General features: G+C 37.8%; 1 protein-coding gene across 1 annotated transcript in view; it reads right to left on the bottom strand.

Annotated features, from left to right (window-relative positions):
• The window catches only part of CDH23 (cadherin related 23), a gene marked incomplete at its 5' end in the record, with an annotated part of 322,097 nt that overhangs the window by 23,574 nt on the left and 280,344 nt on the right, over positions 1–18,179 (bottom strand). The window contains 11 exons of the mRNA XM_015813612.1: positions 196–407; positions 1,970–2,147; positions 3,896–4,015; positions 4,569–4,706; positions 6,387–6,556; positions 8,004–8,228; positions 8,361–8,477; positions 10,499–10,957; positions 12,487–12,690; positions 15,257–15,382; positions 17,539–17,641. Coding sequence (XP_015669098.1) covers positions 196–407; positions 1,970–2,147; positions 3,896–4,015; positions 4,569–4,706; positions 6,387–6,556; positions 8,004–8,228; positions 8,361–8,477; positions 10,499–10,957; positions 12,487–12,690; positions 15,257–15,382; positions 17,539–17,641 — 2,052 coding nt within the window. The remainder of the gene's footprint in view (positions 1–195; positions 408–1,969; positions 2,148–3,895; positions 4,016–4,568; positions 4,707–6,386; positions 6,557–8,003; positions 8,229–8,360; positions 8,478–10,498; positions 10,958–12,486; positions 12,691–15,256; positions 15,383–17,538; positions 17,642–18,179) is intronic.

Below are 18,179 nucleotides of genomic sequence, written 5' to 3'. Positions count from 1 at the left end.
GGTGACCAAAACTGGATTCCCATGTATTGTTTCTGGTTCTCCATACAGTCAAGAGCCTAGTTAGGTTGTTTGATTAGTTAAGGTGAGAAAGGCAAAGAAAATTGCTTTTGTTCTTATCTGGAAATAACTATAGTAGCTTAGCTCTGGATTGCTGCATCATATTAAAAGTATGAGAAAACCTACATGAGGATTTACCTCTTTAATGTGCAGAATGGTGCCATTGGGAGGGCGGACAAATATTGGTCGATTGTCATTGATATCAATAACATCCAGTTGTAACATTGTAGTCCCCCAGAGTGGTGGCCTTCCTTTGTCAGTAGCTACTACAGTTAGGTTGAACCTCTCATAGGATTGTAGACGTCTGCGCGTTGTGACAAGCCCTGAATCTTTATGAATTTTGAAGGCCTCTGAAGACAGAAGAGATATGGCTCACTTTAGATATGGCATGAAATCTACAAAAAAACGATTTATAGTACAGCGGTGCAAATTTTTCAGTGAGGCAGTTTAAAGAGAGCTTCTGGACCTGCTCCTCAGCTTTGTGAAGTAACTGGGACTATCTGAAATCCTGGTTGGATACTTGGAAGACCATACAACAGGGGTTTTCAAATTTGGCCCTTTTATGACTTGTGGATTTCAACTCCCAGAATTCCTCAGCCAGCGTGCCCGGCTGAGGAATTCTGGGAGTTGAAGTCCACAAGTCATAAAAGGGCCAAGTTTGAAGACCCCTGCCATACAAGGACCCACATACCCACACTTCCACATATTTATACATGTGTTGAAGATACTTCCAGGTGATGTGATTGATGCATGTTCAGTCATGACCTCTGACTGAACCGTGGCTGCTTCAGATTCAGTGGCTCAGTTTGCTTGCAAGTGAAGCACCACACTGAATGATTGCAGGGGGCTTTTTTGTTATTAATGGCCCAACATAAACAAGAAAAATTGCTGGAAGCCTGGAGTTAAAAAGAATGAATTACTATGCAAACAAAGCATCTATGATGCTATATAACAAGGCACTCATGTTAAATGTTGCTGCACAAATAACCATTCTAACAATATACTGAATCCCCATAATAAAATTAATTGACCATTATACTGTATGTTTTGTAGAAATAATTTTTGTGTTGCTCTATCTGCCACTATTCATATGGAAAAATGGAAACCAATCCTACATTTTTAACATTTAAAGAGCAATGCTTGACAAACCTTACTGATTGGCTAAGTTGTCCTCCCTGTTATTTTTCAGTTCTTTTGATTTTATTGTAAATTATAAATAAGGAAATGCATTTCTGAATGCATTTCGATTGTCAACATTCAGACATGGTCCAGAAAAACACCTCCTCGACAAATAATTAAGCTTTAAATCAGTTCCAGTATAAAGAAAGCAACCCATGTTAAAGACTAACTGGAGTGCAGATGTGGGTTTTCAAGTGGAGAGGACTATTTGCAAGATCTACAGATCAGATCTTGTTTTCAAACCAGATTTAACTTTCAAGATCCCAGACTGTGCAAGAAATTTGCTCTTCTCTACCAAGTCACTTTCAACTAGTTAGTTAGTAGGGAAATACTATTACATTTCATGCCAATGAGTGGGCATGAAACCAGTATCAGGATTTTTTCTGTGCTCCATTAGTAAACAATTAGTAAATGTAAATTAGGTAAATGTAGGAGAGAAGGGCATCTGTTGGAAAGCCCCATCACCAACACTCAATAACCTATTTGCAATGTAGGGATTGGGGCAAAGGAAAGCAACATATGCATCATAAAACTTAAAATTTATATTAGTAATACTAATAAGCACACAATGCAAATATGTCTTATGGTGCACTGATTTGTATCTCTGTAGTTAAAAACTGACTACTTTTGATAAACCGAAAAATATGCAACTAGTGTTTGAACCATTAAGATTTCTATGATTTGTCAATCATCTTTTTGGACAGATCTTTTGTTTGTTACTAGAGATACACACCGACTCCAGGTCCTTCAATGTTGAATGTTACCACTCCATTGTCTCCCTCATCAAGGTCAACAGCAGTCATTGTGATGACAGAGGTCCCAACTGGCTCATTTTCATATATGCTGGTGCTATATTGTTTTTTGGAAAACTGGGGCCGGCAGTCATTAATGTCCAAAACTGTAATTAACACCTGAAATCACCACAAATCAACAAAGAAATTACAAGAAAAGAAGACCTTGGGAAGACTGAAGGACAACACTGAAATGGAATTGCCATCCTTTCAGTATAGTGTAACAACACTGCATCCACTAACCAGCACTTTTAAGACTTGGTAATTTCCAAATGTATAAACTCCAGACATTCACATGTATGAATTCTACAGTCAGTAAACCTTTGCTAAGAATTCTGGGAATTGAAGTCCGCACACTGAAAGTTGCAAAATTTGGAAAATATCAAGCTGATGCAAGAGTGTTTATTGAGTGAGATTGTTGGGTTTTTTTTATAAGTTGTAAAAGAATATTCCTTGGCTTCCAACTTCATTTCATGCACCCTTAAAAGTCCTTTGCAAGTATTGGAAGTAATGTATTTGAATCTCTGGCAAATAAATTTTGTTCCCTCCCCACTGCCTGCTGATAAGGAGATTGATTAAGAAGATTGACCTAGCAGAAAAAGAAGGAATGCCAGGAAGAGACAAAAAGGTCTCCTCCCCATTCTGGTTCTGCCCTGGCCTACTTGCTTCAGACAGTCTACTATTTGCACATAATTAGTTTTTTCTCTGCAACACTACAACTCTCCACAGAAAAAAAACAGGCCTATATTGGGATCAGGGAAATCCTTACGGTACTGGAATGTCACACAGGTAGTCCTCGACCTACAACTGTAATGGAGCCTGCCCATTAAGGTTGTAAGTTGTAAAATGGGTAATCACATGTCCAAACAGATTTTATTATCTTTTTTGCAGTGCTCATTAAGGGAATCATCACGGTTGTTAAGTGAATTGGAGGGTGTAGAGCAGACCCATGGCTCCCTGTAGGGCATTTTTGTTGAAAACCGGAAGTGAACTCCCAGTGTTCGGCAAAAAAATCATCAATCACTAACCTGTGAGTAAGGGATGCTGCAAACAGCCATAAATGTGGGTCAGTTGCTGAGCACCCAAAGTGTGATTGTGTGAACAAGGGGGAGGGGTAGCCGTTGGAACTTCAGAAACAGGTTGTAAATTCCTTTCATTGTTAACTTCCTTTCATCATAACTTAAACAGTCACTAAGCAACGAGTCGTAAGTTGAGGACTACCTGTAATTGCTGCTTCCCCATGGATATATTTTATATTATAGTATCAGCACTGTCAAGCAAAATCATGTAAGAGGAACACAAATGTTTTTTGGTATTAATATGATATTCTTCACATGTTTTTTGTCTTTGCTTGCAGTTTCTACATATTCTTATGTTATTAATTATATGTCACAACTTCTGTTTTTTTGGTATAAATTTATAGCCTGCCCTAAGGGAACTTCCAAAGTAGGGTCAGATATGGTAGATGCAACCATACAACTGAAGTCCTGCCTTTTTAAACCTGTGTCATACATACCGCATGTGCATAAAAAAGGGTAGACCTTTCATCACATACTTCATGCACCGTGTTGATGTTTTTAAACCTCCTGTGACTGCCCTGAGCCTGTTCCTCTCTTTCTCTTTCCTTTGCTTTATTTAATTTTTGTAATTCCAGCCCTTTCTGCTCTGGGTATCCATGCATTCACCAACATATTGGTGCTTCTTCCTCTCCATATTGTTCTATGGAATATAGAAACTTACTATTTGAAGAGGGATTTATGACGTAGACATAAATAAGTATAAGGAAAGCTCCATCTGACGAAAACAGTGGCTACCTTGTTAGCGTTTGGAAAACACAGAGCAAATTCTCCTTATTACAAGTTGGTTACCTGCACAGAGTTCTCTCGGCGATTACTAGAAATATCCTCTGGGTTGTCTCTAGCTACTGCAGTTAAGGTATAATGATCCCTCTTTTCTCGATCTAAGGTTGATAGAATGTAGATATCTCCCTGAAACACACAAAAATCTTCAGAATGTTATCAGAAAATGATATCACATAACTATGTCGGATGGGAACTCTCAGAATTTCACAGCTGGGCTCAAAAACAGTAACTGTTAGAGGGACCTTGGAGTCCTAGTGGATGATCACTTGACTATGAGCCAACAATGTGCAGCAGCAGCCAAAAAAGTTAATACAATCCTGAGTTGTATAAAGAGGCATAGAATCAAGAACACATGAAGTATTAGTACCGCTGTATAAAACCCTAGTAAGACCACACCTAGAATACTGCAACCAATTTTGGTCACCATACTCCAAAAAAAGATGTTGAGACCTTGGAAAAATTTCAGAGAAAAGCAACTAAGATGATCCAAGGCCTGGAGACTAAAACATACGAAGAATGGCTGCAGGACTTGGGTTTGGCTAGTCTAAAGAAAAGAAGAAATAGGGGTGACATGATAGCAGTATTCCAGTATTTGAGAGGCTGGCACAAAGAAGAGAGGGTCAAATGATTGTACAAAGCATTATCTTTCTAGCCCAGGGCTCTTATAAGGTCTTAATACCGTGTTGGGGTTAATTCCAAATTTCCCCTCTCCATCTCCTAGGCTATACTGAATTTGAGCAAAGCGTCCAGAATCGGCATCTGTGGCTCGAACCCTCAAAATGATGGTCCCTAGGGGAACGTCCTCAAAGACAGGCTTCTGTAAAAAAAAAAGAGGAAAACACTAGTCAGATGTGGTTATACATATTATTATAAAGGTGCATCATACTATTTCATATACTCAATTACTATATAAGTTAAGCAGCTTTCCTGAGTGATTAGGCTATAAAATCATAGGGCTGGAAGGCACTTTGGAAGTCTTCTCATCCAGAAGAGTGAGTAAATAAAACTAGGATCACTATCCTGAGAAGCAATCTTGTTCAGAGTTTGCCTTGCTTCTAATATACAATTAGAGGTGCAATTCAAGATGCTAGTTGTCACCTTTAAAACCCTCCATGGCTTGCAACCACGTTATCTGAAGGACTGTCTCTTCCCAGTTACATCCACCCGATCCATCAGAGCAGGGTGGCAGGGAATGTTGCAGTCCCCAATCCTGGCAGAAGCAGAGAAGGGCCTTCTCCTTTGTGGCTCCCTCCTTTTGGAACATCATCTCTGCAGATATTAGGCAAGGCCCTAAAGACCTGGTTTTGCCAACAGGACCTGGGGAAACCAGAGTGGGATGGAGCCCATCAACTGGCTAGTTTGATTGCTTGTGGTCACCAGGAGGTTATTGTTTTTATTCTTTGTATATTGAGTTTTTAATTTTTTGTAAGCCATCTAGAATTACTGAAAGTGAGCGGGCGGCCATATAAATTCTCTAAATAAATAAGTAACAATTGTTCATTACTGTTTACCAACAATTTATTTTGGGTTCCTCTTTTCCTAAATACTTGGAATAAGAAGTCCAAAAAATTCATTATCAGATTCAGATAACATTACAAGAATGCTTTTCTTTGCCTTCTGCAATTTCCCTTTTTTCTCTTTGTGTCATGTTACTTTGCACCAATGTTTTTCAAACTTGGTAACTTTAAGAAGCATGCACTTAAGCTCCCAGAATCCCCCAGTCAGCATGTTTTAATTTTTTAAAATAAAGTTTTATACATTTAATTAATGATTTAGATGAATCCTCCTATTTGAAAAACAATGGATAAGTAAATTAATAATATGACATGGTATATTGTCTTAACTAATATTATTACAATGGTATGATAAACTCAATCTATAATTCACACAACCAACCAGCTAATCTGCTAATTACAATAGTAAATACTACAGTACCAACTTTAAAAACTGCTTTTAAAAAGATGAAACAAACGCGTGAAGATAACCGTAAGTCTATCAAAGCCTAATAGATACTGTATGGCCATGAAAACAATTGTCCTTCAGAGACAGTATGAGTCTGATCACCAGATGGAGGGGACAGACAATAAGGAAGTTGTTTCAACATTACGTCTTGCTACTACATTTCTCAAGAGCTTTTGTCTCATCAAAGGAGGTTCTAAACATTTGGAGTTGGCAAGTCAATTCTTGTACCTTTAAGTTCTTACAACAATTTCACCCATGCTGCAATGTATAATTAATGCAATTTGGTAGAACTATGATAAAACTTTAGCCACTGCATTGCTTATTTTTGATATACAGCACATTCATTGATTATATTTCCCTCCCTCTGCCAAAATACCTAGTGTGATCCTGATCATCTAACCCTAGATTTCAACCACAGGGCTACAAAAAGAAAAGTATTTCAAACAGGAAAAATAATTGAGAAGAACACAATGTCCCTTTCCCCAGTCTGTCTCTTACTCCTATTTTCTCATAAATATTTCTTGCTTTAATTCACCTGGTAAGATGGCTGGCTAAACGTGGGATTGTTGTCATTGATATCCACAATTTCTAGATAAACTGGTATTTCAGCTGATCTCCGTGGAGTCCCATTGTCTGAGGCCCGAATAGTAAAATTCAACCAATGGACCTCTTCATAGTCAACTGTTCGGTTTGAAATTACCTTTCCTAAGAGTGATCAGGCAAACATGAAGATTGTTACTGTCCATGATCCTTCTATGAAATAGGTCCTGTACCCTCATTCTATTTCTACAATATACTTAAAAGGATAGAAGGACTTTATACATATCTAGGTTCTGCTGCGAGAATATCAAAGCATGATACTGTATGCTGTTAAAGCACTTGGGATTATTTTTAAAATAAATATTCTGGACTATTTGGGATAAGGAAACCAGAAAATTATTCTCATATTTAATATCGGGAAACAGATGATCCTGAACCATTAACCTTCATTTTATTGTAGGTTAATGTCTTTTATACATATTCCTACATCATAAAGCCCATGTAAAGATTATATATTCACCCACCCACCCCAAAAAATGAACCAAAAATTAATTATTGTCCAAGTTCCACAAGTTTAATTTTTGGTTGTAACTAAAAAAGAAGGCAACGAATGATGTAGCATCCTTGATAAGAGTTTGGGAGATGTTTGCGTACTCATTTTAAAAAAAAAGATTTTAAAAAAGATTGGCCTAAATACTCAGTTGTGAAAGTCTGACTCCACAAGAATACATTTGATGAAAATAGAAAGGTGGCATGGCTGGATAAGAACAAAAGCCAAAATTGAAATCGGATGCAGCTTAGCTGTTCAAGATCCTCCATCATTCAGTTTTACTTTCATAATAGGTTTTCCTTGATTTCTGGTGATTTTATATGTCCTACAGTTTTCCTGGCAACAATAGGGAAGTGGTTTGTCACTAACTTTTTTCATGATTCTTTCAAAAAGTTCCCTCTCTATAGCTCTGAGATTCCTAAATGCCACCCCTCAAATCCAGACCTGACCCCAATTAATTTTCCAGCCCATTTTAGCATCCATTAATAAACTTCTTAATATAGTGATGGCGAACCTTTTAGAGACCGAGTGCCCAAACTGCAACCCAAAACCCACTTATGCATCGTCGAGTGTCGGGTGGATGTGGCCCATTGAGTGGGCGTGGCTGCGGTGGTAACGGCAGACTGGGTGGGACTAAAAAGTTCAATCAATCAATTCCAACTTTGCAAGATCTTTTTTTTTCCCCGTGAGTTGAAATTGATTGACTGATTGTACCTTTTTTTTTTTTTTTTGCACACGGCGGCGGAGGCCTAAAGCGAAAAGGTTTTATAAAACCCAGCTGAAGGTCTAGGACTGGGGCGACGGTGCGCGTGCCCACAGAGAGGGCTCTGAGTGTCGCCTCTGGCACCCGTGCCATAGGTTCGCCACCACTGTCTTAATACTTTACAAAAGGGGGATGATTCTGGCTGTCTATGCAAAGACATCATCTGCGCTATCAAAAATAAATATGAAATAAATCAGTACATTCGTTTTCAAAGTAATTTAATTTTAAATTTCCATATGAAGAGTCATCTTCCTTCTCTTAAAAATATCCTGGTAAGAACAACAATTCTTAGGTCTTACCTGCTGAGCTGTCTTCAAGCTGGACATATCCCTCATGGGAGAGGTTGAGCAACTGATATGTGATCTGCCCATTAACACCTTTGTCAGGATCTACAGCCGACAGAGATATTAAGGTAGTCCCTGGGGTGGCTCCTTCTAGTATCCGTTCTGTGAAAAATGTTGCCCCATAAGGGCGGAACCAAGGAGTGTTATCATTGACATCCAAAATATTTACTGTCAGCTTGGCTGCAAGAGAGAGGGAAGTACAAGACAAGTAATATTGAAAACATGAATATTAAGCAGTTTGCTGTCTCTCTCTTTTTTTAAAAAAAATATTAACATCACTATTAATCTAATCTGAAGTAGAAAATGTCTCACCATTTGGCACACTCACTGAGCGCTCAAGCACATCACTAGCATTATCATAGACAGAGATTGTGACATCATAGGTGGCCACCAGTTCCCTGTTTAGAGTAGCCTTCACTTTCACCGCTCCTAAAAAGTACAAAACGAAGAGAAAAAGACTTCCAAATTCAGTAGCACATAAAATTATGGAGAATTGCTGACAAGTGTATTGTTCTTCCTGATCCATTTTTCCTCAAGGATCTTTTCCTAAGTGAATTACTAGCAAGCCATTCTACATATATCCATTCTTACTGTGCCATTTATTTATTTTTTTAAAAAGTCTTTGTATTCTACATCTTTTTACTGTATAAGCAGTATTTATAAACAAAAACATACCTGTGAGCTGAGAAAAAGGGCATCTGTGGGAAAGATGACTGATTCTAAACTAAATTGATTCCAGTGCTTTAATGAAATGTGCTTTTCTCTCTGTACAGAAATATTAAAGAGGGCTTCCTCAGAACAGGGGTTGCAAATGAACTACCCTCGTCAGCTAAGATGTGCTGTATTCTATACATTTGCTTTAGCATATCTTTTAAGGGCCCATGATTAATATTCTGTTTTTATAGACTTTATTGCTACAATTTACATATGCTGATCCATTTATGGAGAGTTTGAACAGCATGCATATGTTCTTTTCTTAAATCACTGCAAACTTTAAAAGAACAATAGCGTTATATTTACCCTCCATGAACAGTTTCATGAAATCTCTGCTCAGCCATGAAATTTAGCAAATGATGTTGAGAAATTACTATTTCCCCGTCTAAGCCACCTAGCAAAGTTGTGGACAATAATATTCCTATATAGAACTTTCATTGCTTGGGGAAATCATGATTTCCCCCCCCCAAAAAAAATCAAACATGAATTGTGAGCAAATAACCAGGAGCAAATTTTGAAGATCACAAAATCATGCCATTGGATGTAGAAAGCTTTGCTACACTGCCCTGCAAACCAAAACACAAGACAAAAGATCACTTACCCTAAAAATGCTTGCCCCTCCCATTCCCTAGATGCTTAGGTGCTTCTGAGGGCGGTCACCATTCAGTCTGTGAAGGCTATGGCACAAGGTATAGTTTGCTAGCCAGACACAAACCAGCACTAAACCAGGAATGATGACGATGAGAATGATGATGATGAGAATAAATAGAGTGTTGACAGTGATGCAAAGATAACACGTAGCATAGACACAGAAACATAGAAATCAAACCTGCAGGTCTGAGAGCCATAAGGAAAGCAAAAAGATCGTTAGTTAAAGCAACTATCCAACAAAAGTGCATAGAAAAACACAGAGGGCTCTTCCAGACATCATGATGTTTAATCAAAATGAACCTCTTATTGATCAGCTGAGGTGTGATGGCAGGACTATCAAAAAGTTCAATATAGAACTGTTATGGTTTCCTTTCCTTTCCTTTCTCCTTCATAAAGGTAGGAAGGGAGAAACTGATGTTCTGTCCCCAAATTGAGGCGGTAGGAGCCCAGCTGGTTCATGACATAGAAGAAAATTGTCTTCCTGTAAAACTGAGGGGTGGTCTGAAGTGCAGATGGCCAATCAATTTTTGTCCTTGTCCTTTGCTCTGTTTGGTCATTGGCTGGTTTCTCTGTGATCATATTAAAGTCACAAAGACTTTAATGCTAATTCCTAGGATGTTTTATGAGTGTTAAATAGTCAGAAGAGTTAGTTCAATCCCTGCTACATTTAAATTATACAATCAGAGGATTTGCACAATGGAAAGACTGGAGACTGGAAGTGCCCAAGAAAGCAAGGGAGAATAAGAAAGAAAAAAAGAGCAGAATATGAAAAGGAAAGAAAAAAAGGCAGAAGATATTGGGAAAGCACCTCCCATGCCATTTGTTGTTCTGATAAAACTCCCATTTTCAAAGGGAAACTGACCCTTAAAGGCAAGTGACTGGTTTTCTTCAGCCCCAATATATTAAAATCTGGGAATGCACATTTGATATATGGCTTACCATAATTGCTAATTTGGGCCAATAACATTATTTTCAGCTTTAATGTGGTACAAAACACTAGGGTTTTTTTCCCCTTCTGCTGTTTTGGACCATATTCATTAAATCCTGTACACAGTGGTTATCTATTGTATTTCCAACTCTGGTACCTGTTCGAAAATCCACTGAAAAAACGCCTTGCTGATCAGGCACGAGAGCATCGGTATCATCTTTGGCTAGGATTTCAATGAGGTAGTATTCCAGCCGGGGGTTGAGATCTTTGTCAACTGCTGTCATTTCAGCTATCACTGTGCCTATAGAAGCTGATTCAGGGACACTGACAGTCTGGATGGGATTGAGAAACTCTGGCTGAGAGTCATTGATATCGTCAATCTGAATGCCCACAGTGGCGGTGCCAGAGAGAGATGGTGTGCCTTGATCTGTAGCAACCACTGTCAAGCGGTAGTTGTCCTTTTCTTCTCGGTCTATAGTTATGTTGGCCACGCTGATGACCCCAGTGTTAGCATGGATCAAGAACTTATCTTGAGCTCCACTTTCTATCCGGTAGCTCAGCTGCTGATTGAGGCCACTATCCATATCAGTTGCAATTACCTGAAGCACAGAAAAACCTAGGGGGAATCCCAGACTGTATTATTAGAGAGGATATTTCAGTTATTTGGAACTTCAGAAGAAACAAGTGAACATTTTGAATTACTCCATTTAACCTCCAATGTTCTCCAATTAACCCAGCTGATCTCCAATAATTCCCTAAGTTTCTGTGAGTGTTATCCAATATAATGCAAAGAAAGTTGTAAAACTTATTCATTAGACCAAGATGTGCACCATTGTGATGCTGCAATAACTTGTTTTTCTTTTCCACAATTTATTTGTAAAAGGTATAGAAAACAAACACAAATAACTGCAAGTTCCAACAGATAATTGCGCATTGCACAAAGGGTCATACGAGGTTTTAATGAGAAATGAAAAAGGCTCTATGTGTGGTTTATGTCACTGTATCTCAGCCTCAACAACTTTAAAGGATGTGGACTTCAGCTCCCAGAATTCTCCAGCCAGCATGTTTGCTGGGGCATTCTGGGAATTGAAATCCACCTCTCTTAAAGTCATTAGGGTTGAGAAATACTGGTCTATACAATATCAAATTGCTTGCAATCAAAAGGAATAATCTTTGATACTTTTTAAAAATACAGATAGGCGTATAGACATAATTAAATCAATATTTTTTTGTAATTGACCAACCAGTTGCAAAGTAGAGTTGTTGTTTTTTAAAATAGAATTTACCAACCAAAAATGTTCCAAGTCCCTTGTCCATCATATTTCTCTTGAAGCAGTGATTTTGGTTAATTGAAACTACACTTTCCCAATCATGTAAAAAGGGGAAAGTTGTGGTTTAAAGCAGGGGTCCCCAATCCTCATGTCCATGGTCTGTTAGGAACTGGGCCATGCAAGCTTCATCTGTGCATGTGTGGAATCTAGATTGTGTGTGAAACCATCTTGTCTCACACACCCCACCCCCGGTCCATGGAAAAATTATCTTCCACGAAATTGGTCCCTGGTGCCAGAATGGCGGGAGACTGCTGGTTTAAATTTGTAAATTAATGTTCTGGGCAACTCATTGGACAATTTGTAAATTAATATTCTGGACAAATCAATCCCTTATTTTGGGCTAAATAAAATCTCTAGTTGAAACTAGCAAGGAGTGGATACAGTTTCTGTGTTCATTCCCAGGAACTAAAGTATGATTTAGCAGAGGAATGGTGAATCCCCACAGTTTAGCATATTACGAAAATATACTTTTAAATTAAAAATATAATTTTTAATATCAACATTGGAAAATGAATCACTTGATTTTATTTTTTTCAAATAAATTTTCCTTTGTTAAGTGGAACTGAATTTTTTCTTTATCTGCTTCAATACTGCAGTTATATTTACCAATGTAGCAAGAAATATATACATTACTAGAATTCACAGTACAATCAGTATTTACAGTATTGTAAAAAAAAAATCACTGATTTTCGCAGGCAAGTGGCAACACCCCACCCTCTTTACATTTCCAGTTATTTTGTTTCCCACTTATTTTAAATTCCTAATACTTAACTTCAAATCAGTTCCAAATTTTCCATTTTGCCTTCATTCTAACCTGCACGGCTGTTTTCTAGTATCCGAACAGACAAGACTGCGGGATGAAATATCGGCCTGTTGTCATTATTATCCAGAACGGCCACGGTGAGATTAGCAGTACTGTTCAGTTTGCCAATGTCAGTGGCAACAATCAGAAACTCCAAGATGGGATTCAAGAAAGCCTCTCTGTCTATCACTTGCCCCGGCTTCACTGAAATGACACCTAAAGGTTAATAATAAGAGAAAGAGATGAACTTGACAGGGAAAAAATGCAGTCCAAGGAGTCTCCAGATCTATCAGGCATGCTCCACGGTTTTTTTGTATTATCAAAACAGAAACCATACAGATTGATTTTGGCAAGTGGCAAAGGAATGGAGATCTCCTTGCTATGTGATTTAATGTACCACCTTCATGCAATGAGATCTTGTAATAATGAGACTTCTATTCCTGTTTTTCCTTTGCAGTTTTCACAAAGACAGTGTTGTTATGACAGTTGCAACTTGCAACTGACTTAAACATTTATGTTTTATACACATTACATTTGCCAAAAGCTCCTCCCTTGTTATCTTAAGCTCAAGAACAAAAGTAGGTAGTTTAGGAGATTCTTTAGTGTCTTTAGGCATTGGATTTACAAATAGGGGGATTTATATAAATAAATAAACAGATCAGCAGAAATTTCACCAGGTGAATATAGGGCTAGGTAGTGTTATTTCATATTACTAATGGAATGGGGCATAGTGTTCTCTAGAAATTGTTTCCTTTAATAAATCTTTCTTGGTCACACTGGGGATTATAAGAGTTTAACTTCACCCGTCAGAAAAAAAAACAGGTTGGAGTACATAGTCCTATACATATAAAATTAATATCCCAAGACTAAGATTTTCCTTAATCTGCTTCCCAAAATGATATAGCAGCAAGTTTTAGAAACGTGAAGATTCTCACTTTCACATAAAATTTATTTATTTCTTTGTATCCCACCTTCATTATTTTTACAAATAATTCAAGGAGGCAAACATATCCAAACATACTCCAAATATACTAAGGATCGGAGTTTGTGAAAACCTTCAGTATTTAACAGAAACCACATGCTCTTTTAGACAGGAGTGCAATTCTACCTCCTATTTTCCCCACAGCAACAACCCTGTGAGGTGGGTTGGGCTGAGAGTGACTGGCCCAAAGTCACCCAGCTGCATTTAGTGGTTAAGGCAGGATTTGAATTCAGAGTCTCCCGATTTCTAGGCTGGTGCCTTATTCATTAGACCAAAAATAAGTAGCATAAAATAGTAAAAGTCAGCAAAAGACAAAATAAGGTTTTTGTTTCAGCTCCATCCAATGCAAAGTAGTTTACAGATGTCTAAAACTGGATATCAATAGACTTATTTATTCATTCTTTTATCATATTTATATAGCTGCCCATCTCACACTCTGGATGGTATATAATTTTTTTTGAAAAGCTATAAAATGAATATTAAGAATATTCCACAATTCAAAAAACACCAATATTATTAAGGACCATGAGGGAGTATATTCAATACTATAGGCATTATAGTCATCTCACCAATTTTGTTGAGATCCCCAAGCCTGTTGACACAGGCAATGAATCTGATATAATTTCTTATTTATTTATTTATTTATTTTATTTATTGAATTTATATACCGCCCTATCTCCCTTTCGGGACTCAGGGCGGTGAACAGGCGATAATAAAAACCACAATAAATATACACAAATTTCTGTCTAAAATCTTGTCATAAGCACCAAACGTACTCCAAATGTACTAAGGATCAGAGTTTGTGAAACCCTACAACATTTAACAGAGACCATGTGCCCTTCCAGACAGGAGTACAGTTGCAACATGAAATTGAACTCAATCCTCTGATGATTAGTTACACCATCACTGGATGCTTACTATTGTGGTAGATATGGGAGATACTGTGCTGCAGTTACATAGTTTAGAGCAGGGGTCTTCAAACTTGGCCCTTTTATGACTTTTGGACCTCAACTCCCAGAATTCCTCAGCCAGCGTGCCTGGCTGAGGACTTCTGGAAGTTGAAGTCCATAAATCATAAAAGGGCCAAGTTTGAAGACCCCTGGTTTAGAGCAAATAGAGAAGACCTATTGCCATTCAGCAAATCTTATGGTATAAGCAGGAATGGGTTACAACCCCACCTTCAATGCTATAAATGGAGTTGCTGGGAAAACACCTGGTTATTCTCACCTCCAAGAATCCACACAGGTGGGAAGGTGTCAGGCTACATTAAGGGGTCCAAACGTATTATGGTGGAATAATGAGAGTATTGCAGCCTTGTTTCTTTGAGAAGAAAGGAAGAAATAAAATGGTACAAAACTGAAAAGGAAGAGGAGGTTTCTCAGTTGGCTGATGTGCAGTGATGAGCTGAGAAAGGGATGGACAAAAATCTGTTTCCTTATCTCTTTGGCCAAAAAGGGCAAGTTTTGCTTGGCTAATAGTTTTGGGCAACTCCTATAGTCTTACAAAATATATATATATGCTTGCCAAGTCCTGTTAATTTTAAAAAACAGCTTGGCAAGTGTTGATTTATTTAAGTAGGGCAGTCAGAAAATGTGGCTGGTGGAAAAACTGATGATCTGGAAATGCCTCATGCTAACTTTATCTAATGCACAGAGATTTATCTAGCAGATTTGTTAAAAGTCTGAAGGCATTTTTCAACTGTTTCCATATTGCTCTCTCATGGGGCAGAAAAAAAAATCTATTGCTTCATCACCCTTAAGAGGAAGACAGCTATACATGAAGAGTGTATGTCTTTCTTACCTGTTCTGTTGTCAATGATAAACAGGTTCTTTTCTTTTCCAAGCAGTTGGTATGTCAACACTGCATTGATATCCTTGTCATCATCCAAAGCTAGGATCGGTCCATTAAGGACAATGAGAGGAGTTCCTGAATCAGACATGAAGAACTGAGAAAAGAGGCCTAATGTTGATGGACTGACTCTACCTCCCTCTTCCCTTTCCCTGATGATCAACAATGAAGTATGAATGAATGAAATAGGGTGAGATCCTATGAAACAATAAAATAGTGCCTGGTATAACCTTGGCAGACTGAATCAAGACGCCCTTGGGAGAAGCCTTAAGCCCTGCTAAAACAAAACATACATTCATCAGCCACATTAAAGTGGGGAAAAAAAATCAAGACATTTAGTGGAATGTTATCCTCTGGGCAAATTCTTGAGCTCCTGAGAGAGTATGTCAGTTAAGGACATGATGTGGTTTGCTGAGGGGTAAATACATGAGAAACTATTTCAAGTATTTAAAGTCATAATTTCACACCAAATGAAAAACTATCTTTATGTGCAATTATTTTATGGATGATTTCATATACCAGATACTTCAAACAAAAATTTGGCCTAGGAATAAGCCATCGGCTTTCACATTTCCTTCTCTCAAGTATTTGGCTTAACAAAACACTACCTGATTTAATTACATCACAGCGGTGATAATCAAAACTGTGGAGTGATCCTTAAAAATCAGATCCCATATTAAGGTCAACATAATGATTTGCAATCCTCATTTGGGAGGTTTCTTCAAAAGCGTGTTGCTATTTCGGACATACTGGTCAACAGCAAATTGGTCAAAACAGGAGTGTTTCATTAAACTGAGATGTGTGGTCCTTGGTACTCTCTGAGCTTACTTGTTTTCTTGCAGACGTTTCATTACCCAAACTAGATAATACCATCAGTTCTAGGTAACATCAGTGCTAGGACTAGCACTGATGATGTTACCTAGTTTGGGTAATGAAATGTCTGCAAGAAAACAAGCAAGCTCAGAGAGCACCAAGGACCCCTCATTTCAACCCTGAGCTACAAATATTCTCCTTTATTGATTAAATTGCGAATATGAGGAAACATGCTTATTCCAAACATGTAATTCAAAAGTATCAGAAGCATGAATGAAACAGATATCTGAATGGATCAAAGAAGCAAATATGTCTGGAATCAGCAAATGAGACCTTGTCATTTTCACCGATGCTGTTATAGTTCAAGTGAGTTAGAAAAGGTCATAACTTAGCTTTAAATAATTCCCTATTGCAGGGGTGTCAAACTCGCAACGTCACGTGATGTGTCGCAACGTATCACAACCTTTTTTCCATTGCCGGCAATGGGGTGGGTGCGGTTTTGCTATGATGCATCCGGCCCTTGGGCCGGCAGTTTGACACCCCTGCCCCATTGCATAGTTTTTAAAAAACTGCATTTTCTGAATGGAAAAGAGAAGTTGGAGTATTTTAGAAATCACCTAAAGACAAGAACAGAAGCAGTAAAATAAATCTGGGGGTGTATTTGACTTATTCAGTTTCCCTTTTTGTTTCTTTCACTTCAAAAGCATTTTTCCTTTTATGTACTGTACAATAAAATCTCAGAAAATTTTCTCCCACTTCACTTATATATCAGGAAGTCCTCAACTACCCAGAAGTACAGTCACAAGTTATTATAGTCATAATAGAGGCCTCCCATGACTGGACCCGAATTTTTGACATACTTTGCACTCGTTGTAAAGTGAACACAATTGTTAAACAAACATTAGGGCTTTTAAACCAATGCCACAGTCATTAAACAAATCAATTTAGCAAACTTTTTTTTTGCCCCAAACTGGAAGTAAAACACCAGAAACCAGGAAAAAAAAGTGTCATAAATCCTGATTATGTGACTGCGGGAAACTGCAAAAGTGAACCAGTTGCCAAGTGCCCAAAATAACTTCAAAAACAGGTCATAAGTAGCTTTTGGAGGTCCATCATAACTTCAAATGGTCATTAAGCGACTGATTTAAGTTGAGGACTACCTGTATGCTTTTGAAAACACATAAATCTTGCAATAGCAAGAGAAAAAGGAGAATCTTTTTTAAAAACTGGAAAAGTATCCTGTGCCTGAAAAGTACGAAGGAACAGTTTTTTCTCTCATCACCATTTTACTTATTATATGTGTCTTAAGATGTTTTTAACAGAAAAACAGAACCTTTCATTAGGAGCAGAAGAGCACGGGTGCTTGAAAGAGACTCACTGCGTGTCCTGAGTTTTGGGCAGAGTGGTGGGGACACACCTACCTGGAGGGGAATTTTCTAGCACCTCAGCCTGGTAGGAACTCTGAGTGAAAAGAGGGTGATTATCATTTTCATCCGCTACTGTAATCACCAACAAGTCAAAATCCTGAAGTTGTACCAAGAAAAAAAAGAAACAGTGATTTAAAACAAGATTCAAAACAAGAAAGTCCGGTTGTCTTTTGAAAGAAAGCATCTTCGGGACAGCCATGACCTGAATGACAGAGAATCTCCATAGATAATGATTTAAAACATATACTGACTTTCCCTTTAGAAGGAACTTCGTTTCACAATTATCATGAGAATTTCCAGAATTCATATTAGTATTTCTGATTTGTTTTCCTCTGTGCATATTTATATCCTGTCCCAGCCCCCAAAACGTAGGGCAAATAACACATATTTCTATATAGTACTAAATTGAACTTCCATTCTAGAAATCCATTCAACCAAGTAAATGATTTTTAAAAAAAAAAAAAACTTCTAAAAATATTTGATTTTGAGCTGGTGGTCTTTCTCCATGAGAAGCTTGTTTTTGATCTATTTCCAAAATCAAGGTGGGATACACAATGGCAGGGATGTTTGCAGGTGTTGCTTTTGGTAGTAGTTAAAAAGTTTAAAGTAATAAAACCCACCCGGCAAGGATATTC

The sequence above is a fragment of the Protobothrops mucrosquamatus genome, unplaced genomic scaffold, assembly GCF_001527695.2.
Source record: "Protobothrops mucrosquamatus isolate PMUCROS unplaced genomic scaffold, P.Mucros_1.0 scaffold175, whole genome shotgun sequence".
NCBI lineage: Eukaryota > Metazoa > Chordata > Lepidosauria > Squamata > Viperidae > Protobothrops > Protobothrops mucrosquamatus.
The sequence above is the reverse complement of the archived record's forward strand: the minus strand, read 5'-3'. Positions and strand labels throughout refer to the sequence as shown.